Genomic DNA, 22,211 nt, shown 5'->3' on the forward strand with positions numbered 1-22,211 from the left:
CTCCCCAGCAGCCACGCCTCTCCTCCGGCCATCACTGACCCTCCCTCAATCTCCCATCACGTCCTGCCTTTTACAGAAGCCAGGCTGGGCTGGACGGCCAAGACTGTCAGAGACGTCAGGATTCAACGGACTCGCCACACCTGACGGTCAGGGTGACCCTCATCTACAACCACACTTCCTGATACCGGCAGAGAAAATCTATACCTGAGAGAACGCTCATCTTCTGGGCTACAATAGTTAGCTTCCCCTCCGAGCCTGAGAGGAGAGAGAGCAGATTCAGAATTCACATCTGCCACCTTTCCCAAGGGGGTGAACAAGTCATGTGTGTGACATCAAGACACACCGGGGGACTTCACTGGTGGTCCAGTGGTTAAGACGCCGTGCTCCCAATGCCGGGGGCCTGACTTCGATCCTTGGTCGGGGAACTAGATCCCACAGGCCAAGTGGTGTGGCCAAAAAAGGAAAAAAGAGAGAAAGAAAGATGTTTCTGATTCTAAAAGTAGAGCCTCTTTATCATGAAGTTGGGTTTAAAACCACTTATTGGGGTTTGTTTTTTTTTTTCTGACAAAGAAGTAAATGGAGAAGGTAAGGTGATGGCACCCAACTCCAGTGCTCTTGCCTGGAAAATCCCATAGACGGAGGAGCCTGGCAGGCTGCAGTCCATGGGGTCGCTAAGAGTCGGGCACGACTGAGCGACTTCACTTTCACTTTTCACTTTCATGCACTGGAGACGGAAATGGCAACCCACTCCAGTATTCTTGCCTGAAGAATCCCAGGGACAGAGGAGCCTAGTGGGCTGCCGTCTACGGGGTCGCACAGAGTCAGACACGACTGAAGCGACTTAGTAGCAGCAGCAGCAGCAGCAAAGAAGTAAATATGTTCTTGCAGAAAATGTGACAAACAGAAAAAATTTTTTTAAAAATCTAAAAATCACCCATCTAAGAATATTACTTATATTTTGGTGTATTTTTCTGTATTTTTTAACCTATGTGCACAAAAACATCTATACTTAAAACTGAGCTCACCCCCATCCACACCGCTCTGCCTGTGCTTCTATTCACATTCCCGACACAAGAAGACTCAAAGCACGGAGCTCCCAGCAGGCGCCGGGGCCCAGGGAGTGCCAGAGTCCACACCTCAGCCATCCCCATGCCCGGAAAGGCGAGCCCACCTCCGAGGATAGCAAACAGGTGCCTGGCCAGGGCTTCCATCGCCGAGGAGTCACTGCACTGGCGGGCCAGGTTCTGCAGCGCCAGCACGGCTTCGTCCATCAGGCGAGGGCTGTTGGACTTCAGCTGACCTGGACACAGAGAGCCTCTGCTCAGAGCTGAGGACCCAGGCTCTTGTCTTTGTCTTCCTGGCTCCCAACTCATCCATCCTGGCTCTGCGTTCTCATGATCAAGGATCTCAGAAAAGAAACTCCGCGACTGTAGCTTATTTCTAAACAGGGCTGTCTCATGCCCCTTCTTCTACAACTGGGACAAGTGCAACCAAAAACCCAAGGTGTCATTCGAGGGGCGGGAGAGGGGTCAGGACACTCACCAGCCAGTCCTTTCCCAATGTCCAGGGCATACTGGCTGAGATCCAGAGTCACGGATGCCAGCAGACTGGAGATAGCTGAGGGGGACAGAAAGCACACACCATGCTGACCTCGGAGGGAAACTGCCCATTTCTGCCCGGCTCCCCAGCCAACGCTCAGGCCCGCCATCTACCCACATGGAACGCGACCACTTTTCATCTCTATACTGGTCACACCTTTGTCCCTCAGCTCTGCTATAAAGCTGTTCACTGCCCCATCCCTACAGCAAAATCTGTGCCCCCAACACTTCACCTATACCTCTTACCAAGATAAAAAGGGACAGAGACTCAACTCTCACATCCTAGGGTTTCAAATACCACCGGCACCAAGGTCAACCTCTCTAGACAGAGGTTCTTAACCTGGTTTCCAGAAGGTTCTCAGACCTCTAAAAATGTATGTATGCAGCATTTTCAACGGATACACTTCCGTGCACTCTTTCAACAAGAGGGCCCATTACTTTCAACATATTCTCGAAAGGGTTCCTAAGTCTCCCTCTCGAGGGGCCCAACGAGGTACACAGTGAATACAGCCTCCCCCCACAACCCCCATAAACACTGCCTGTTGCCAAGCAGCTGCGATCTGGCTCACTAGGTGATGTCATCTCCCTCCCACTGTCCTGGCTGGCAGCAACCTACTTTCAATGACATTCTCTGGACTCCTCAGTAAGGACTTCTGTACGGTGGGCAGGACCAGATCCTTAAACTCTGAGTGGGACAAGTACCGAAGCAGAGGGGCACAGTTATCCTGCCAAGAGAAAGGGGTCAGGCACCCAGCCCTTGTGGGAACAGACCGAGAATAAAGCATGGCTCTGAATCACAGAATTTAAAAGGGCATTCAGCTGGACGGAGGAGGAAGGGCCACCGCCTACTCACCAACAGATACTTCTGAGGCTTCACTTTGCTCATCAGGATGTTCTTCACGTAAAAGTCCAGCAGGGCACTCTGGGGAAGAGAGACCTGTCGGACACTAGTGCTCTGAGGTCCCTCTTATGCGAGCACTTCTGAACAGTACCAATCAGGGTCCCAAACGACACGGAGTCAAGCATGGAAATGCCAGTGTCCACACCATTCCCCAACGAAAAGCCCTCCACAGCTTTCCATGGCTCCTGGGATCAAGTCCAGACCCCTGGCGTGGCTCACAGGCCGGGTGGCTCTCTCAGCCAGGCAGCCACGTACCGCCCATCCAGCCTACACACTGCTCTCTCTGCCCCAAATGCCCTTCCTTGCCTCTTGGCCTTGTTAACACCTCTTCACTCTTTAAGGTCCTTCCTTAGAGACGTGTTGCCTGACCCACTGCCTGAGACAGGTTCCCGCCACAGAGTATCACAGCCTCTCGCGTGGTTCCTTTTGTAGTGTGTTTCATAGAGATGACAAGATGCCACTCTGCCTAACAGTGCGCTCCTCAGACTCAGCCCCGCCTGGGCAGGGATCACGGCCCCCTCACTCACTGCTGCAGCCCCAACACCTGGCACAGAGGTTGGCATAAGGCAGCTGCTCAGGGGTGAGTGACTCAGCGACAGCACGAACAGGCAAATCAGCATCCCAGTAACTGCGGCAGGGCCCACCCCCAGCCAGAACCAGAGAGGAAACGTTCCCGCTCCTCACACATCACTGCGAAAGGCTAGGGTCTCGGGACAGAAAACTAGCCAACTTCAGATGAGGCCAGTGGCTGGGGCCACCGGGGGAAAACGCACTCCCCGCCCAGCGCCCGCTTGCCTTGTGCTGGTTGGCCACGTCCATCTCCTTGTGGCTCGTGCAGAACTGCACCAGCAGCCCCAGCATGCCTGCGTAGCTCTGGTTGGGCTCCAGGCTGAGAATGGCTGACAAGTACTGCTCCACCAGCCCGGGGTTCTGAGGAGGAACAGGGAGGGCAGGGGTATCAGACGGCAGTGGGGGTGCGCACAGGAAGCAGTGCCCGCCACCCACCGCGGCCTCCTGTCACCTCTCTCCACAGCTTGGTAAGCTTCTTCATGGCACTGTCCACGGCATGCTTGTGGGAGCCACCCAGCACCTCCAGCAGGAGCAGGCACTGCACCTCCACCTGCGGGGACAGGGGCGCTCGGGTCCAGATGGAAAACAGAGAGCAGAGGACCCGTGGCCCTCACAGCCTGCCCAAGGCCTCCGCCAGGCCCACCGGCCGGAACCTGAGGCCATCTCTGCCAGGCCTCTCCCACCCGACTCCAGCCAGACCCTCTTCGCTTTACCCCCCGGACTCCCCACTCAGTCCCTGTCCCAGAATTACATCTGTTCACTCAAGCACTTCGTAAGTATCTGCTGAACACCTACTATGAGTCAGAAATGAAAACACCGGGAGAATAAGATAGATACGGCCCTTGCTTTCACGCACCTCACAATCCAGAGGGAGAAAGAGATACTAAACAAATAAACACACAAATGAATACATAATTACAGCGAAGGACGTGCCATGTGGAAAAAGGGTAAGCTTCTGTTTCATGTATTTCTTCATCTGCCTTGACTATTTCCTCATTAATTCCCAGGCAGTGAGCGCTGATGAAACGGCAGGCACTAGGCTAAGCACTGTGGATATAGAAGTCAAGACCGATAGGCTGATCCTGCCTGCGGGAGCTCACTGTCCAACCCAGAGCACAAACAGGTGCTCGGTTAACAAGCCTCACAGAGACCATACGGGCCACAAGCACCTGAGGTCACTGGTGTGGGCTGCCACCTGAGAACGAGGGCAAGCTTAGGAAATCAGCTGAGTTCCATGTGTATGTGTACAAAGTGGGAGATGCACAAGGTTATTCATGGCAACGCCTTTTATGATGAGAGGCTGTAAACACTGTAAACGGTCATCAACAGGGGACTGGTTATATACCGTGGTACACCCACTCGAAGGATTAGTAACAGTCTTAAAGAATGAGAAGCTCTTTATATAATACTCTATAACAAATTCTACATCTGGTTAAAGAAAAAAACACAAGATGAGATAAAAAGTTTACATGTATGCTATCACTTGCATAAAAAAATCTACTTCATCATATACACAGGGACTATCTTTACCTACACAAGGATCTAGTTCTTGCGGGGGACCAAGATGCCTAGAGAAGGGGTGGGAAGGAAACTGGTGTATCATTCGACACTTGTTGAATATTGAACTTTATTATTTTTTGAATACTGAACTTTAAAAAAAAATTATTATTAAAACAGGCTCTTAAGCTCGCTGACATCTCGGTCACAACTGTACTGCTGCTCCCTCTTCCTGAATGCTCTGCCCCTTCATCTGGGCGTGGCTGCTTCTTTCACACCCTCAGGTCTCCGCTCCAACGGCACCTCCTCCAGAGGCCTCCCTCCCACCATTAGCGTCCGCCCTCTCTCTAGTCTCCTGCCTGCTTTTCTGCTGTGCGGCTCTAAACCTTATCACCCAGGTGTGGACCTATTTGCGTCCAGCCTCCCCAGGACTGCAAGCTATGAAAAAGCAAGGTCCTCTTCCTCGTCCGCTGCTTCAGCCTCAGCTTTGCCAACAGCACCCGGCACACAGGGGCCCTCAACAAATACTTCAGCAACTGAATGAACTGCCACCTATGTGTAGAGTCGACATCAGCAACGAGCAAAGGAAAAGCTCTTGATGCATCCTGTCCCATAAACACAACACGACGAGGTCGACCCCTCCAGCTCACTAACCCACAAGCACACTGACTTACCTTGGGTAATGGTTGTGAGAAGTCATTGGAGACACACCAATGAGAGGGCCCGTGCGATAACCATCTTATAAGACGACCTTTAGGTAACAATGGAACCTACACTCCGAAGGTGGGTTTGGAGTGTATCCACTACTTGTGAAGTCTCAGTGTTCTTACCCTCCTGTCAGCTGCTGATGGCCAATCTACGGTCATCCCCAGGGGTGCGCCGCACAAGCTCCCAGGGAGAGGCCCCAGCGCGTCTTACAAGCTGGCTGTGTCCGGCAGCGGTGCTGAGGGTTTGCTAACGCCACCTGCACAGCCCTCCCTAAGTTTCCACAGCCCTTTCACCTCTTCTGGGCCCATCTTCATGACAACTCTTTGAGGTGGATGGGCGGATGGTACTTGTTCCCATTTTCACAGTAATGGGAAGTGAACTCAGAAACTAAATTAAGGACTTAGCCAAATCTCAAGGCCAAGAATCAAATCCACACCAAGATCCTTTTTGTTAAAACTGTGACACCTTTCCTCTTACCCTCCACTAAGCATATCAAGACATTCAAGAGAACCTCCCAACCTGGCCTGTGGAGCCATCTCTGGTTAGCAGACATGCTGAAAGGCGAGGAAGGGAAAATGGAAGGAGCAGGCATAGAACGGGGAGGAGAGGATTTAAGGATCAAAGCACATGGCAAGAATCCCACTCCATTAGCCAGTTCAGCACTGAAATCCAAACACAGGGAAAGGAATGCTTAGTCAGAAAAACACAGAATGATTTACACTGCTTTCTGGTTTCCTAGTTTTTTGGCTGTGTTCCCTACTCTGGCCTGTCATGAAGGCAGAGACCACGTCTCTCTTGCTCATCCCTGTGTTCCAGGTCCCAGGGTCTAGCCCACACCCGATCCAGGAAAGCTCGCAGATATCTGATGAGGAGATGAATGTTATGCTGCCCTCGCGCCCATCCACCAAAGTCACACACCCCAGGGTAACTCAAAGCACCCAGCCACCTGGCCCTGAGGAGAACACTGGCCAGAGAAGGTGCTGAAACACACCCAGCTCTGTGCAGGGAGTCGACTCCAAAGACCCGGGACCTACCAGTTTGTTCCAGATGTCTCCTTGCCGCTTGGCTCTCGAGGGAAAGACAATCCGCACCAGTAGGCTGGTCCAGGACAGGGCCAGCAAGGCGGCCGAGCCGCTGCTCTTACTGGGAGGGGAGGAGAGCGGAGGAAAGAGGTCAGAGCAGCGGCCTCTACCTAAGGACAAGGGCTCCCCGCAGGGCCCTGCCTGGCAGATAGGACCCTCCGCTGACCTATGACTGGATGGAACCGGACACCCGTTCTCCACAAACCACCTGTGACAACTCAGGACAAGAAGTGCCGAGCCCCCGCCTCTCAGCAGCCACAACTATAAAACCCGAAGGATGGTGTCCCACCTTTAGGGCCTGGGGGGGGGGGGGGGAGGGTGGTGGAGGCATTTGGTTTCTCCTTAAAATGGCCTTACTGCCCCCAGTTTCCCAACCCTGCTCCCCAGGAAAGCGGTCTCTCTGCTGGGCCTGACATCCTGGCTTCTCCCTCCATCCGGAAGGCAGACCACCGGTGCCCCCCAGGGCTGCAAAGGGGAAAGGAGTGGGTGTGGCCACCCCGGCTGGTCTGCACGGGCTCCTCCTGAGAAGGACTCCGGAGCCCCGGGCACCACCAGTTTCCCCTCTTACCTGGGGACGCCCACTTTGGAGCCGATGCCCGAAGACTGCAGAGAGTGCAGAAGGTTCTTGGCAGTGGCTTCAGGCTGGGCCTCGGCCAGCTGTTGGATGGCTGCCTGCAGGGCCCGGCGTGAGGCTGCATCCCTGGGGGAGGGGCAAAGGCCAAGGTGAACACGTGGACCCGGGGCAGGGGGTGGGCGGGGGGCTTCAGCCAAGCCCCGTCTTTCCAGGAAAACGACACTGCACTGTATTTCAGCGCATCACAGATGAGGAGATTTGGAAGTAACTGGATAAACCTACCTCATCCCAGAGTTCTGGAAGCAGCTAAAAAGGGCAGGGAGCCTTAAGGCTGTATGGGCAACATCTATGTTTATAGAACACTTACTATAGGGCTCAAATGAGGCCTAGTGCTTTCACACGCACAAGTGGAAGCACAGAGTAAGCAAGAACTTCACACAAACCACCACGAAAGCATGATCCCTAGTCCACAGAGGAGGAAACTGAGGCACAGAGAGGTTCCGCAACCTGCCCAGGACACAGGCAGTCTGACTCCAAAGCCTGAGCTCCAACCACTGCCCTCTACCACCTCTCCGCACAAAGTGCTCTGGACACTGGGCTGCTGGCTGGCACTCGCCTGTATCGATGCAGGGTCAAGCAGAAGAGTTTGCAGAGGCCTTTCACAGCTCCTTCCGGCAGATCTAAAACCAGAGATTACACAGAGGTTAGTCAATAAGCACTATCGACACTTCCTGGGCATTGGCCCAGGAATAACACCCAACACTGAATTGGAGCTCACGAGGCACAGGCCCTGCTCTAAGCACTTGACACACATTAACTCAGTTCCTGTAGGGTGGGTACTGTGACTGAGCCCATTTTTAAGAAGAAACCAAGGCACAGAAAACTAAGCAGGCCAGTCGAGAGAAAGAGAAGCTGGTGGAACAACAGTGCTCAGTAATGGAGAGCCAACCTGTGATGGCGCTGCAGACTGAGCTGAAGCCCAAGGATGAAGGGAGGAGGGTCTGATGGGGGAAATGGAAGCTGAGTGTCAGACAGACCAGCGAGCAGGAGGCTCATGAAGGGCTCGCCTGGGCCCCCGAGGGATGGGGGGCGATGGAGGAGGAGCGCAGACCCAGCTCCCCCAGCGCCCTGAGCCTGGCACTGGCCCACCTGATTTGAGGATGTCTCAGTAACTGAGGAAAAGAGTAACTGGGGCCAAGAACAGGTTGTGGCTAAGAGTTTCCCCAACAGCTCAGCAGGTAAAAAATCTGCCTGCAATGCAGGAGACACAGGAGACGCGGGTTTGATCCCTGGGTTGGGAAGATCCCCTGGAGAAGGAAATGGCAACTCACTCCAGTATTCTTCCCAGAAAAATCCCATGGACAGAGGAGCCTGGGGGGCGACAGCCCAATGGGTCGCAAAGAGTCAGACATGACCGACCAACTAAGCACAGCAGAGAAGAACAGCAGTTAGTAACTGCTAACAGACACCAGGGCTGATAAGAGCCAGGCACTATCCCTACAAGTTCGCATTCCCTCCTCACTCTCACCCTGTGAGGGAAGCACGGCCTTACTATCTCCACACTCAACGCAAGGAGACAGGCTCACAGCTGAAGGAACCTGGACAGGGTCCCGCAGTCTGGAGGCAGCAGAGCCGTGGCCAGAACACAGAGCCCATGACCTCCGACTGCGCTGAGGGCCCGTGACTGGCAAGGCCAGGCCCAGCAAACCTGCCTCGCCAGCCTCAGGCTTCAGGTCCAGGGAGGCAGGACTGAGGGGAGCACCAGAGGCCGTGGGGCCAGGCGGGGCTGAGCCGGGCTGGGCGCCCGCCTCCAGGGTTCGACGGCCTCTGCAGAGGCCTTCCAGCTCCTTGCCCCGCCTTGGATGAACCCACCTGGGGACCTGGGACCCTAACACAAGGAGAGGCCAGAATAACTATCACTACACAACGGCTCCACAGACTCCGAAAATGAGGAAACTGAAAACTAACTATTTCATGTGCGGAGTTCGCTTCCCCCAAACGACCTACACATCAAAGGCAAGCAAACATTTTACAAATATGATTCCCCCCGAACTGTAGAACTTCAGGGTGACTGGGGAGTAAAATCACCCTGGAAAGGCCTGAGTAGTTCATAAACTTCACCCACACTTGTCGAACTCCTTGCTCCACAAATTGGGGGGAAAGGTGGTACTCGGCAGTTACTTAGCACGGAGTCAGCCATTAGGGTTAGGGTGGACAGCCAGCGTCTGTCACGTGGCAGCCTTCTTTAACTAGAACCCTGCTGAGAAATGACCAGAAGGACTTCTGAAGGTGCCATAAACTCAAGCACTAAAGCTCTGATACACAGCAGAATCTCTCAGAAGCTCACGAACAGCAATTTACTTAATTTACACACAACTTTAACAAGCTTCGGTATATAACCAGGCGACAGTAGATCAGAAGCAGCAAATGAGAGTCTGGGTGAGACAGTGGAAGAAGGCTCTTTCCTAACAAGAAGAGAAAGCTGACAGAATTGGAGACCCAACTCTACCACCACGGTTCTCAAACTGCAGCAAGCATGGGAATCAGCTGGGGAGCTTGTTAAAACACAGGTGCTGGGCTCTACCCCCGGAGTTTTCATGAATCTGCGTCTCTGGGGATGGAGCTGAGATTCTGTATCTCAAATAAGTTCTCAGGCGATGCCGAAACTGCTGGTCTGGGGACCACATTTTGAGAACCAATGCTGCATAGGAAAAACACACCAAAAGGAAACTCAAAAACAAACGAGGATTTTATAGCACAGGGAATGCTGCTCAATTTTATGTGGCGACCTGAATCAGAGAGGAGTTCTGGGGAGAATGGACACGTGTGCATGGATGGCTGAGTCCCTTCACTGTTCACCTAAAACTATCACAGCATTGTTAATCGGCTATACCCCAATACAAAACTAAAAGATAAAAAAACCAACTAATGAAGATTTATTGGTTGAAGGCAAACTAGTCTCATACACGCCCCCACAGTTTGCCGTTAAGAACCCTCAGTTACGGTGCAGAATCAGAATAACTACATGTGCTCAGCATTTCCCAAAATGTGCTGCCCAGACTGAACAGGTTTTCAGCAAAAACGAGTTTCAAGGAAACACTGGATTAAAAGGTGACATCTCCCAAACTTAGATGATCTTGGAATCCTTCACTAGCCAATCACTAGTTACCATCTTGCTGATTTTCATGAAACGCTGGGAAAAACAGTGCCTCCAGTCATTAAAAAAAAAATTTTGCATCTAATAAATTACTTAAGAAAAACTATTGGCATCTATTACAACTATTTCCAGTCAAAATGGTTAAAACTGTTAAAAGCTTTGGCACCTAGAAGGATAAACTTTCCACCAACCCAACTGTTTCAATGCACATTTATAACAAGCAAACATAGACAGTGATGACAGAAGTTGCTGGAAGTGGGGGAAAGAAGGCCATAGTTCTAAACAGAGAGCCCGACCTGGTCTGAAATGAAATCAGTGACATGGAAATAAATACCTTTTCCGGCAACACATCTCCCCAGCTCACTGAGGATTTCTCTCCGTTCCTTCACACTGGCTGTTGTCACCTTCCCTGCAAAACGCTTTAGTGTCTCAGAAACCTGCGAAGACCAAGCCCACAGAGAAAATGCCACCAGTCAGACCACAGAACGTTCGCGGGGAGGGAGAGGGAGGGCGTGCTGGGGGAGGCCGTGCAGGACTCAGAGCGGCTCCCTCTAACCCAGGGCTTCTCAGTCTCCACTCTGGGGGCTGCCTTTCACTCCTGATAATTCTTGACTGTGGGGGCTGCCTTTACACCCGGCAGGATCTTGGGCAGTGCTCCTGGCCTCTACCCACTGGACACCGGTAGCAGCATACAACCCTCCCACCACAGCTGAGGCGACCCCAGCTGCTTCCAGACATTGTCAGACGCCTCCTGGGAAACAAAATCACCCCCAGTTGAGGTGTACTGCTTTTAACCCAACCAGTCAGCCACTCAGTTAAACTTAAACTTTGGACAAAAAGAGGCAAGGCTTAAGGCAAAAACCTCAAGACAGAAAACCTCCTTCTGGGACTTCGCTGGTGGTCCTGTGGCTAAGACTCCACGCTCCCAATGCAGGGGCCCTGGGTTCGATCCCTGGTCAGGAAACTAAAGCCACATGCCACAACTAAGTGTTTGCATGCCCGACTAAGACTCAGTTCAGCCAAATAAGTAAGTAAGTATTCTTTTATTTTTTATTTTTTAATTTATTTTTTTTTTTTGTATTTTTTTAAAAAGAAAGAAAAAATATCCTTTCTGAACTAAGCAAAATATAGGGAGGGCCTACTATGTGCCCGGTATGTCCCCTTTAATCTCTTATAAGCATCTGGTAACGAGGTGTATCCTGGCAAGTCATAAGCACAGTTGGCTAAAGGGTAAAAGGTTAAGAAACTGAATCCCAGTTCAGCCTCCTACCGGCTGTGGAAACTCAGTGAAATTATGTCATATGCTTGACCTTCAGGTTCCCCATCTATTCAACGTAGAAAACAGCACCTACCTCATGACTGTTATGGGGAATAAATGAGAGAGTATATTTAGGGCGTTACTCTCTCCCCGAGCACAAAATCAGCTACTACTAACCAGCAAGCCTTCAAGACAGGCATCATATTCCCCATTTTACGGGTGATGAAGAAACCGACTCCCAGAGGGGAAGCCACTGCTCAGACTGGAGTCGAAAGCCACAGCACCTGCATTTCTGAAACTAAACGTGAAACCAGCAAGTGTAGAAACTGATGCGAACAAGTCCTTAGCTATCAAGCACCATCCATGTTACAACTGCCTCCCTGGCACAGGGACACAGCATAAGACTTGGGAAAAGGGGCGGTTTGCAAATACTCCTGAAAATCTGCTCCTGAACAATATTCCACAGCAGTGTTCGCCAACGTTCCTGGCACCCGAGACTGATTTTGTGGAAGACAACTTTTCCATGGACTGGGGAGACAGGTGGGATGGTTTGGGGATGATTTGAGCACACTACATTTACTGTGCACTTTATTTCTATTGTTATAACATCAGCTCCACCTCAGATCATCAGGCATTAGATACCAGAGGGTGGCGACCTCTGTTCTACAGGCTACAAAGCAAGCAGGTCATGGATAAGTGACCAACTCCTGCCCTCTTTTTCTTTTGAGGGTATTTGACAGACAGGCCCTATTAGAAGAGTAAGACTTAAGCGTACACAGAGAAGTAAAATAATGCCAAGTTCCTCTTATAGTTAAACCTTTGCCACAATTCTATCAGCAATGAATAAAATCATGTGCAAAACTCCATCTTCTACATAAAGGGTCTGTTTACTGTCTTTTGCTCTTATACTCATTCATGCATACAATTAAAGAGTCAAAAAGTTCTGGGAGGTTTGCTCTAAAAACCAGTCCCATGCCCTCACACACAAGCACAATCTCTTTCACCAACACTGGCTGATTATTCAGTAATTATTCCTCAAATTTCGTAATATACGTTAGTCCAGTAATTCAGTGTTTACATTACACGCAACTAGTATTCAACTTCCGTTTAAAGAACTGTTTGCTCTCTTGCACAGCTTCATGAGCCCTTCATTCTCTCCACTCTCAGCCTGCCTCGTTTTATCTGTCCTAATTAACCATTCAATCCCACAGTCTGCCCCGTGTCTAAATCTCAATACATTGACGCAGATCATGCAGTCTGACCAAATTCCACCTTCCTGAAGAGGCCTCTCCCAGTGGATTTGGTGTGTGACTGCTACAGCTGGGATGCGGCTTATCACCATGAGAATGTACTCTTTTTGTGTGTCTGGGTGAACCGCACACTCCAACTTGTGACGTCCTTGCGGGTTTGAAAATGTTCTGACCCCCTACCTGAAGTTTGTCTGAATACAGAATGCTAGATTGAAATTTTCCTTCAGAATACTGAAGACTTTTCTCCACTGAGTTCTAGCATTCAGTATTGTTGGGAACCTCCATGCCATTCTGATTCTCGATCCTTTGTCTGAGATGTGATTTCCCCCCCCAAGGAGTTTCTAAGATCTTTTTGTATCCAAGGTTCTAAAATTTCAGGTTGGGACTTTCCCGGAGGTCCAGAGGTTAAGAATCCGCCTTCCATCGCAGGCAACTAAGCCCACGCACCTCAACTAGAAAGCCCACGCGCCACAAGGAAAAGATCCCACATGCCGCAAATAAGACCCGATGCAGCCGTAAATAAATACAAAAATAAAGAAGAAAGAAAATATTTTTTTAACAGAAAAATTGAATTTCATGTTAGTGTGCTCTGTCGTGCGTCTGCTTTCATCCACTGTGCTGACCATTCTTGATTTGAAAAGGCATGCTTCGGTTCAGGGAAAGCATCTGCAATTATTCTGTTGATGATTCCCGTGGACATTGGACTCCTACACTTTTGTGTGGTCCTGTTTTACTCTCCAGAAAGGAAAACTTCCAGCCTTTTGCCAAGATGGAGAAAGAAAGCTGGGGCTCTGAAGGCACGTGAACAGGCCTTTCAACCGATCCTAACTTAGCCCCTCCCCACTCACCCTCACACCCAGGGGTTAGCAGATGCCAACAATTCCCAGCTATCAGAGATTCTACAATGTAAATCAGGTTGGTTCTCAGCTTTCCGAACTGCTGGCTTAGGATCCTTTACCACTCCTCACTTTCTAGCTTCCAAAAGTTTGCAGCTGTTGTCTGCTCCCCATTCTCTCAATTCTTATTTTTTCCCTCAACTTCTTACTAGTTTCAGTAAGGCTGGAGGAGATAGCAAATTTAGAGGCATCTTTATATATATAATACACCCTGTACCCGAAATTCCCACATAGTTGTTTTTCCATGCTAATGTTAAGTTCCTGACTACAGTTTCTCCTGGAAAGATGAAAGGGCATTTCAGGTACAAGGCTCTTCTTTTTCTTAATCACAAAATGAATATCACCCACTAGGGACCCTGTCAGAACAAAAGTGAGGAAGAGCACACTAAGATCCTTCAAAGAAGTAATTTGTTGGTTTAGGTCAGATGCAAAGAGCTTAAAAAGTTCACAGGTTTCTCTCTAGGGTAACACTGTCCAGAAGCACTTTCTGTGATGATGGAAATGTTCTTTTACACTGTACAATGCATCAGCCACCAGCCACATACAGCTACCCAGGCACTGAAATGTGGCTAGAGCAACCGAAGAACTGAATTTTAAATTTCATTTAATTTTAACTAACCTAAGTAGCTAGTTGGCTGTTAATTAACTGGTTACTATACTGAACAACACAGCACTAGAGATATATTTTTTTTTTAAATATTTATTTATTTGGCTTTGTCAGGTCTTAGCTGTGGCACAAGGGGCGCCCAGGCTCAGTTCCCCAGTAGTATGTGGGATCTTAGATCCCGGGCCAGGGGCTGAACCGGTGTCCCCTGCACTGGCAGGCGTCTTTAACCACTGGAGTACCAGGTAAGTCCCAAGAAGTGTTTGCTTTCTTCATTTGAGTTTTAATGTTACACATTCAGCATGTATTCTTCCAACCCCTTTCAAAATACCCCTTTCTTTCCAGGATCCATCACAACAAACTTTGAACAAATTACCAGTCCCTTCCTTGCACAGGAAACTCACAACACACACATTCTGAATAATGAAGTTAAGGGCTCACTCTCTGACTTCAGAGCCTTCATATCAAAATCAATAAACCTCCTCATCCCGACACCCAAGTGAGCCAAGGTGTCCTTTTGAGACCTGTTTCATTTCCCGTAATATTGTCTTTTCTAAAACACTCACAGCCACAAAGGAGGCTGGGGTGGAGGGAAAAAGTCCCCCCGCCAACACTCAAGGTGACAAGACTCTTCCCAAGTTGTGACAGCTCTTTTATCTAACGCTGGACCTAATAGTAACCATCAACTTACATGGGGCCCTACTTTATTTCACTGATTCCTCACAACGACCCTACGAGGCAGGTATTAGTTTAGCCCCATTGTATGGATGCAGAGACCGCGACTTGACAGGATTAAGCAGCTTGCCCAGCGTCTTAGAGAAACTGATCAGCTAGCACTCAAACTCAGATCTGTACAAATCCAAACACTATGCTTTAAGTCCCTGAGCGTAGTAAATGTCCGAGAAATATCTGATGAATATAAAGTTTTAAGGCATAGTTGGCGCTGGCCGAGGTTCATGGTGGAGGGTTTCGGAGTAACGGAGCAGACTCTGAAACGGGAACTGTGGCAACTTCAGGATCAAGAAGGGTCTGCCGAAGCCGAGGCCGGAGTCCAACTCGTCGAGCCCACGGCCGGTCTGCGCCGCCCGGGCCGGGAACCAGGACGAAGCCGGGTCCGTGGGGAGTTGGCCCGAAGCGCCCCCGGGACCGCGCCCTCCGCCTCCTAACCCCCTACGGCAGCTGCACTAGCGGTCCGACCAGACCGCCGCCGTTCGCGCCCAGTTGCTGACCGCGTTGGCCTCGCAGTCGCCCGCCTTACCTGCGTGTCCGCCGCCATCCTGCCGGCGCTGACTCCGGAACCGCTTCCGGAGCGCTTCCGGGTCACAGCGCGAGCCCACGCGGCAGGGCGAGGCCGGGATCCCGCTTGGAGCCCGCCCGGGCCCAGGGCCTGGCGCCCCCGGGCGGGACGGCGGTCGCTGCAGGCCGGGATTTGACTCAGGCAGCCGGAGCGTGTTATCTGAGGGATACCGGGGACTATCAAGGCCTGCCAAGGGCGTGCTTTTCGACCCCCGGGTCCCAGGGCCCTTCTCAGCCCAGCCTCGTGGAAGACGAGGGTCCCTACAGCTCCGACCCACGTGTGCGCAGGCAGGTCCGGCCCGGGTACCCCTACGTGGGCCTCTCCTGTGTGAAGATCGTTTTACCTAAGTGTGGCCTACTTGTTTGCTAGAGGGGTTTCCTTGATGACAGGGGCTGAACTCAGTAACAGGCAGGCAGCGAAGTGTCTTATACCGTTGTTTGTACCCCATCAGCAGTTAGAAGATTCTAGAGCTGAGGGAGGAAACTGCCCAAGGGCAACTCTTTAGACCGAGGCCACAGGGTAGGAGGCTGGGGCTAGTTTAAATTTTATTCTGTATGCAAACCTGACAACTCTACCTACTTTAATATGGTCTGCACAGATCAGTCCTGTCTCTGATGTTAGCAATGGCTTTCAAACTTCTGAGTGCGCGCATGCTCAGTGGCTAAGCAACTCTTTGCAGGTAGACTTGTAGCAGGTCAGGCTCCTGTCCATGGATTTTCCAGGCAATACAGGAATGGGTTGTCATGAGGCTTCCCTGGTGGCTCAGAGGTTAAAGCATCTGCCTGCAATGTGGGAGACCTGGGTACAATCCCTGGGTAGGGAAGATCCCCTGGAGAAGGAAATGGCAACCCACTCCAGTATTCTTGCCTGGAGAATCCCATGGACGGAGGAGCCTGGGGGGCTACAGTCCATGGGGTCGCACAAAGAGTCGGACACGACTGAGCGACTTCACTTCACTTCCTCCGCCCAAGGTATCTCCCAGGCCCAGGGATTCAAACCGAGTCTCCTGCATTGCAGGCAGATTCTTTACTGCTGAGCCACCTGGGAAAGCTCCTTTGGACTTCTGAGACCTGGATACAACCAGCACTTACCTCATGACCCAGTCAGTACAGAATAAATATGTATGATTCACACCTACAGGACATTTTCTCTCTTTAAATAATAGTGGCCACTAAATTGGACCACCCAGTCTGAAACACCCCAGGCAGCACACATCTTATCTCAGTATGACACCAAGCCTACTTAAATTATCTCAGAGTGCCCCAGGCTTGTGGCCTGATGGTCATGGAGACAAATTTCAATTTAACAAACATACAGTTAACACTGGGTAGAGGCAAAGTATAGGATGCTAGGAGAGCAATGTGTCACTTTCAAAGAGAACACCCAAATGTCAATTTCAAATCAAGCTGATTTGACCATGCCTTTGGTTTCTAGCATACAGCACTATATAACCTTCAAACGCACAAAATGAGAAGCTCAGAGACTTGTAAGAGAAGTAAGCCTTTATTTTCTCATTTCACAAATAATGCTGGCCCAGTTGGCTGCTTTTTGGGGATTAGTCAAAGAGACCGAATCCCATATCCTCGTCCGACTCCTCCGACTCCTCCTTTGCTTCGACCTTGGCTGGGGCTGCGGTGGTGGCAGCGGGGGCAGCAGCGGGGGCAGCAGCCACGGGGGCAGCAGCCACAAACGCAGATGGATCAGCCAAGAAGGCCTTGACCTAGAGCAAGGGCAAAGTTCACAGTCAAAGGGTCATCTTAGCACCCCTACTACCCACAGCCCTTCGGCCTCTGCAGAGCTCTGGATTCAAGGGCCCACTTCAATGTCAGTGAAGCCTTCCTCTGAAGTAACCAGGCAGGACAGCTTGGGTATAAGCCTGGTGAGCTCAGTCCCGGCTCTTACCCATTAAACTATCCCTGCTTTAAATCTCATATAATTTCTAAAGTCGAGAACACATCTCCTCTGCCTCCCAACTTCAAGTAGACAATTGGCGCTCTGTAGCCAAAGGTTTCACACTTAAAAAGACCAAACCAACTGTGGATCAAAACTCAAAAAAAAGGGCGTGGGGGGGGGGGGGGAATTTCCAAAATGCAAAACTTGAATTTGCTATATTGTAGCAATTATTTACACTCAAGTTACATCGTATTTATAACCATTTACATAACATTCAAACTAGATTAGGTATTGTAAGTAACCTAGAAACGATACAACCTAACTAACACCATTTTATGACAGACTTGAGCACTCATGGATTTTGGTATCCCAGTGGGTTCTTTGTACCTTTTCAGCAAGTGGGAAGGTGTAATCAGTCTCCACAGACAAAGCCAGGACGCGCTTGTACCCATTGATGATAGAATGGGGTACAGATGCAACAGTCGGGTAACCAATCTGCAGGCACACACTGGCAACATTGCGGACACCCTGTGGAAGGGAGGAAACATTCCTTTCGGTCTCAGGCGTGGCGTCTTAAAAGACAATGAAGCGGAGCTCAACAGCACACTCGACTTGCTCAGTACCTCAGTCTCACACAGGACACTTCACCTCACACCAGATGCTTCTGGCAGTGAAATTCAGACCCAGTTTAATTTACAAATGCTTTTTGCCCTTATTCTCAACAAGGGTGTTCCCTATACCATAACGATGGTATTTACTTCAAAAGCCACCATTTTGTAAAATCATATAGTCATGGCATTCTGAGAAAAACGTTAGTTCCGGGTGTGAATTTCATCCACTACTGAGATTTCCAAAAGTAACCAGAGTTAAGAGTATATGTAATTACAATTGTCTATCTGTCAAAAAAACAGGAATTATATATCGCATCACTTTGTTAAGGGGATGTATTAGTGGCAAAAACTAAACAAGATGAAGGATGGACTGAGAGTCCATTCTCCCAAGATAGTAGGGTACTTGGCAACACTCGTGTATTAATTACCTCATTTTCGTTATCCCTCTTTTGACTGACACTCAAAATCTCACATCTTTTTGCAGGTCCTAAAATGACAGCCCTTACTGTGTACCCAGCACTGTTCCAAGGCCTTACACTCATTAATTCATTAGCTCCTTCAATGATCCTATACTGTCATTGCCGTTCTAAGGATGAGGAAACTGAGATACAGAGTGAACAACTGTTCCTGGTTATTAACCTGCTAGTGAGCTGCATTGCCAAGATCCAGCTGAAGCCAGATGCGTTCTCAACTACTAATGAGAAAGGAAGGGCCTGGAATGGGCCCTCGGGTACCTCCAGGAAGCGGGAATGCAAAGTTTCCTCTGTGATGTCAAGCACTTCGGGGTTGTAGATGCTGCCATTGTCAAACACCTGCTGGATGACCAGCCCGAAGGAGAAAGGGGAGATGTTCAGCATGTTCAGCAGCGTGGCTTCGCTGGCGCCCACCTTGTCTCCAGTCTTAATCAGCTGCACATCGCTCTGAAGAGCAAGGGAGTTGGCAGTTAATCCCTGGACGTCCGGCAGGTCCGAGGCCACCAAGCCCCCACCGCTGGCGCAGCTAGCACTGGCAAGCCAGGTCCACTCACCAGGATTTCAATTGTGCCCCTGGAGATCTTAGTGGTGATGCCTAAAGCCTGGAAGAAGGATGTCTTCTCGGGCCCCAGACCAGTGTTCTGGGCCGGCACAGTGACTTCGCACGGCGCTATGGCACCAGCACGGGCGGCAGCCGGCACCTGAGCAAATGGGGAAAAAAGTGAACAGTGAGATGTTTTCTCTCCAGACACAACCTGAGATCGGTCAGTTTTATTGCTTTTCAGGCGCCAAATTAATGATAAGGTCACTCCAGTCAACCTGATTCTCCCTTACCTTGTTGGCCAGCAGCATGTCCCTGATCTCAGTGAGGTCCTCCTTGGTGAACACGAAGCCCACATTTCCCCGAATGTGAGGCAACAGTCTGCAAAGAGAAGTTTACGGGAGAAGGTCACTTTGTAGCTCCGTTCCTCTCCAGGAAGAGGGAGGAGGGCACTGAGAAGGGAGGATAAAGACACCGACTTCTCCAGAGCCGGGTTGTTTTCCAGATGCCCTCGGATGGCCTTGCGCATCATCGTGTTCTTGCCCATCAGCACCACAGCCTTCCCGCGCAGCGACATGCGGATCTGCTGCATCTGCTTGGAGCCCACATTGTCTGCTCCCACAATGAAGCATTTTGGATAATCATCCAGAAGTTGCTACAGAAACAAGCCGAAAACAAGCCGTTGTTTCACAGGAGGAAGAGGGAAACGGTTAAGAGAAACCAAATCCCGCAATCACCAGCTTCCATCTCACTCCCTTTCCTCTAAGCTTTTGAAATGACAGAGATTGGGACAGTTCCTCCTCCTATAGGCCACCTGAGTTAACACCAGTTTTGTCAAAGATTTGCGTGTTGAGTATAAACAGTAACTGTTTCTACAGTAAATTAAACAAATACTTGTAATTATAACTGTTGCTCTTTCCCCAATTATGAGGCATGTTTGATTCACTAAATGACTGCCTTAACCAAAAAAAAAAAAATACTGTTCCAGGTAAAGTCAGATTTACAGCAATCAAAATACAACATAAAGGAAGTACGTCAAAATAATAACTTGTAGAACCTAGGCTGTGTGTATATAATCATTTTACAAAGTTTTTTCTTAAACTGAAAACCTGCATGATAAATGAGGAAGAACGCAAAGAACTAAACTCCACAACCGCATCCTAAGGCTTGAAGAGCAGCGTGATTAGCATTTCTGGCCAGGCAAGACCCAACTCAAGGCCATCTAAATTAACTCACATAGTTTCTTGACTGACAGGCTCTAAATAGGCAACAACTTGCTCCATTATAATGAGTCACTCATAGCCTCAGACCTTCTCAAAGATGCAGACAGGGCAAGAAAATTAGAACGAGTGCTACTTGAACCTAGACAGACTTGGGCTTTAATGTTCTTTACCTTAAGAGCCACTTCACCTGCCTGAGTCTGTTTATCTGCAACACTGGGAGGGGGAAGGGCATGGATCTCGGGAAATTGTAAAAATGAAATGAAATGAGCCTAAAATGACCTAATGTAGCAGCTAGCAAGCAGGAGCTCAGCACACGGCAGCTGACTGTCCCCACCAGTGCCCGGGCCCGGGCAGCACGGTGGGCGGCGGGGCCTGCCCCAAACTTACGATGATCTTAAGGAAGTAGTTGGACTTCCAGGTCGCCCTGTCTTCCCTGGGCATCACGGCGGTGCGTCAGGGATTGCCACGCAGGGTTTAAAGACGATGTCACTGAGGAGAGAAAAGGAGCTCAAGCCACCCCGACACGCGTCCCCACAGCACGGCGGGCTCCAAGCCCAAAGCACACGCGGAGTAGGCCACGCGCGGGCGCCCGCCGCCCCGAGCCAGGGCTGCACCTGTCGCGGCGGCCGCCGCCGCACCCCCAAACCAAAGAGGCCGGACTCCGCGGTCCCCAAGAGCCTCCAAAAGAACCCCCAAATACCCCCCCCCCCATCCTTCCCGCCACAGTTGCCGGTGTGAACACAGCGAGACAGACGAACCTCACACGAGGACGCCTGGCGAGAGGAGGGCCGCTCGCCGGCGGGCATCTTTTATAGATGAGCGAAGCAGCCAATCAGAAGCCACAGGCGGAGCCCCCCGCCTATTGGCTGGTGCCAACGTCTGTCTGAAGAAATCGGATAGATGCAGGCAGCCATTGGGTAGCATCCCTGCCACTCCAACTAACAGGAAGCTGCTTTTAAACGAGGTCGTTAAGAAGGACACTGCTGTGTGCTGGAGGCGCTTTCTGAGAGCTGCTGCCCTCTGCCGGGTGGGAGGCGCTGCAGGGTAGAGTTAGTGTTTGCAAGCTGAGTTCACCTTTCCTTTGGTCACCAGGCCAAGTCGCAACTACAGAGTATGACGTTGAGAAAGAACTCTCATGCTTTAGAAACAGGATGGTCTCTCGTCTCCTCTACAGTTTGTTCTTCCCCCTATCGAAACAAAGGGATCCTTTAAACCTAAGTCGGATCACTTCCTCATCTGCTCGCAATACTTTCGAGTCTCCCCGTTTCCCTCCCAGAAAAAAACCTAAAACGTAAATGAGGCTACCTACAAGGCTCTACATGATCTGGTCCCCACCTCCACCCCATCATCTCATCTCCGATTTGCCTACTGACTCATTTCCTCCCAGCTGGGTGACGCTCCCATTTCAGGGCTCATGCACTCTCTATTCCCTCTTCCTAGAAGGCTTCCTGCCCATACATATCCACACCTCCATTGCGTCTTGGCTCAATGATCACCTGCTGGAGGCCTACCCCGATCGCCCTATTCAAAATTACCCCCAAAACCACTCCAACTTCCCTCTTCCTCCGGTTTAACTTTTTGGTAGCACTTCCACCTAGTAACACACTCAATCACTAAAATAATTTGTCTCTCTCTCTGCCGTGAGCCTGGCACCTATTGGCATATAATAAACATTTGTTGACTGAATGGATGTAGAGTTTGCAGTCAGATAACCTGAATTCATATCCTTATTCTGTCACTTGCTAGGCTGGTCATCTTAGGAAGTGATTTCACCTTGCTGACCCTCTCTTTTCCTGTCTGTAAAATGAGGAGAATAGTATTCACACCCCATGAGGATTACGTGAGTTATGTGTTAACACAGTTCCTGGAATGTAGGAGGAAATCACTTCATGTCAACATATTTTATTACACTTTCATTCAACATTTATTTGAACAGTTGTGCTATATCATTAAATATGTTTTTAATGAATAAGCTTAGAGCCTAGGGTGGGAAGGGGAGGGTGGTTCTCCCCAACTCCATCCTTTTAACTTGACCAAGTTAGTTACTTGACCTGGTATTTTGTTTTCAAGCCTCCTGA

The 22,211-nt window shown here is 50.2% G+C and overlaps 2 protein-coding genes across 2 annotated transcripts in view; both read right to left on the reverse strand.

Annotated features, from left to right (window-relative positions):
- Positions 1-15,385, reverse strand: part of GCN1 (GCN1 activator of EIF2AK4) — a 54,571-nt gene extending 39,186 nt beyond the window's left edge. Inside the window, exons 1-12 of the mRNA XM_052655027.1 lie at positions 15,354-15,385; positions 10,422-10,524; positions 7,547-7,610; positions 6,925-7,056; positions 6,309-6,417; positions 3,521-3,619; positions 3,295-3,429; positions 2,452-2,520; positions 2,215-2,323; positions 1,543-1,617; positions 1,172-1,300; positions 205-255 (exon numbers count right to left, since the gene is read on the reverse strand). Of these exons, the coding sequence (XP_052510987.1) occupies positions 205-255; positions 1,172-1,300; positions 1,543-1,617; positions 2,215-2,323; positions 2,452-2,520; positions 3,295-3,429; positions 3,521-3,619; positions 6,309-6,417; positions 6,925-7,056; positions 7,547-7,610; positions 10,422-10,524; positions 15,354-15,371 (1,093 nt within the window). The 5' untranslated portion in view covers positions 15,372-15,385. The remainder of the gene's footprint in view (positions 1-204; positions 256-1,171; positions 1,301-1,542; positions 1,618-2,214; positions 2,324-2,451; positions 2,521-3,294; positions 3,430-3,520; positions 3,620-6,308; positions 6,418-6,924; positions 7,057-7,546; positions 7,611-10,421; positions 10,525-15,353) is intronic.
- Positions 15,386-16,876: 1,491 nt separating this feature from the next.
- RPLP0 (ribosomal protein lateral stalk subunit P0) lies at positions 16,877-20,647 on the reverse strand. The gene is made up of 7 exons (XM_052654403.1): positions 20,521-20,647; positions 19,390-19,565; positions 19,204-19,291; positions 18,924-19,070; positions 18,631-18,816; positions 17,673-17,813; positions 16,877-17,112 (listed from the first exon to the last, which is right to left on the reverse strand). Exons 1-7 carry the CDS (start codon positions 20,572-20,574, stop codon positions 16,948-16,950), a joined length of 957 nt encoding a protein of 318 aa, XP_052510363.1. The 5' UTR covers positions 20,575-20,647; the 3' UTR covers positions 16,877-16,947.
- Between the last annotated feature and the right edge of the window lie 1,564 nt (positions 20,648-22,211).

Source organism: Budorcas taxicolor, chromosome 17 (genome assembly GCF_023091745.1).
Source record: "Budorcas taxicolor isolate Tak-1 chromosome 17, Takin1.1, whole genome shotgun sequence".
Taxonomy (NCBI): Eukaryota; Metazoa; Chordata; class Mammalia; order Artiodactyla; family Bovidae; genus Budorcas; species Budorcas taxicolor.

Excerpts from the sequence above, each read along its gene's own strand:
- RPLP0 (XM_052654403.1), bottom strand. The coding sequence starts at position 20,574 with ATGCCCAGGGAAGACAGGGCGACCTGGAAGTCCAACTACTTCCTTAAG. Across the intron at positions 17,814-18,630 it reads TGCATTCCCGCTTCCTGGAG|GGTGTCCGCAATGTTGCCAG; the intron begins GTACCCGAGGGC and ends TCCCTTCCACAG. Across the intron at positions 17,113-17,672 it reads CCTTCCCACTTGCTGAAAAG|GTCAAGGCCTTCTTGGCTGA; the intron begins GTACAAAGAACC and ends CCCTTGCTCTAG.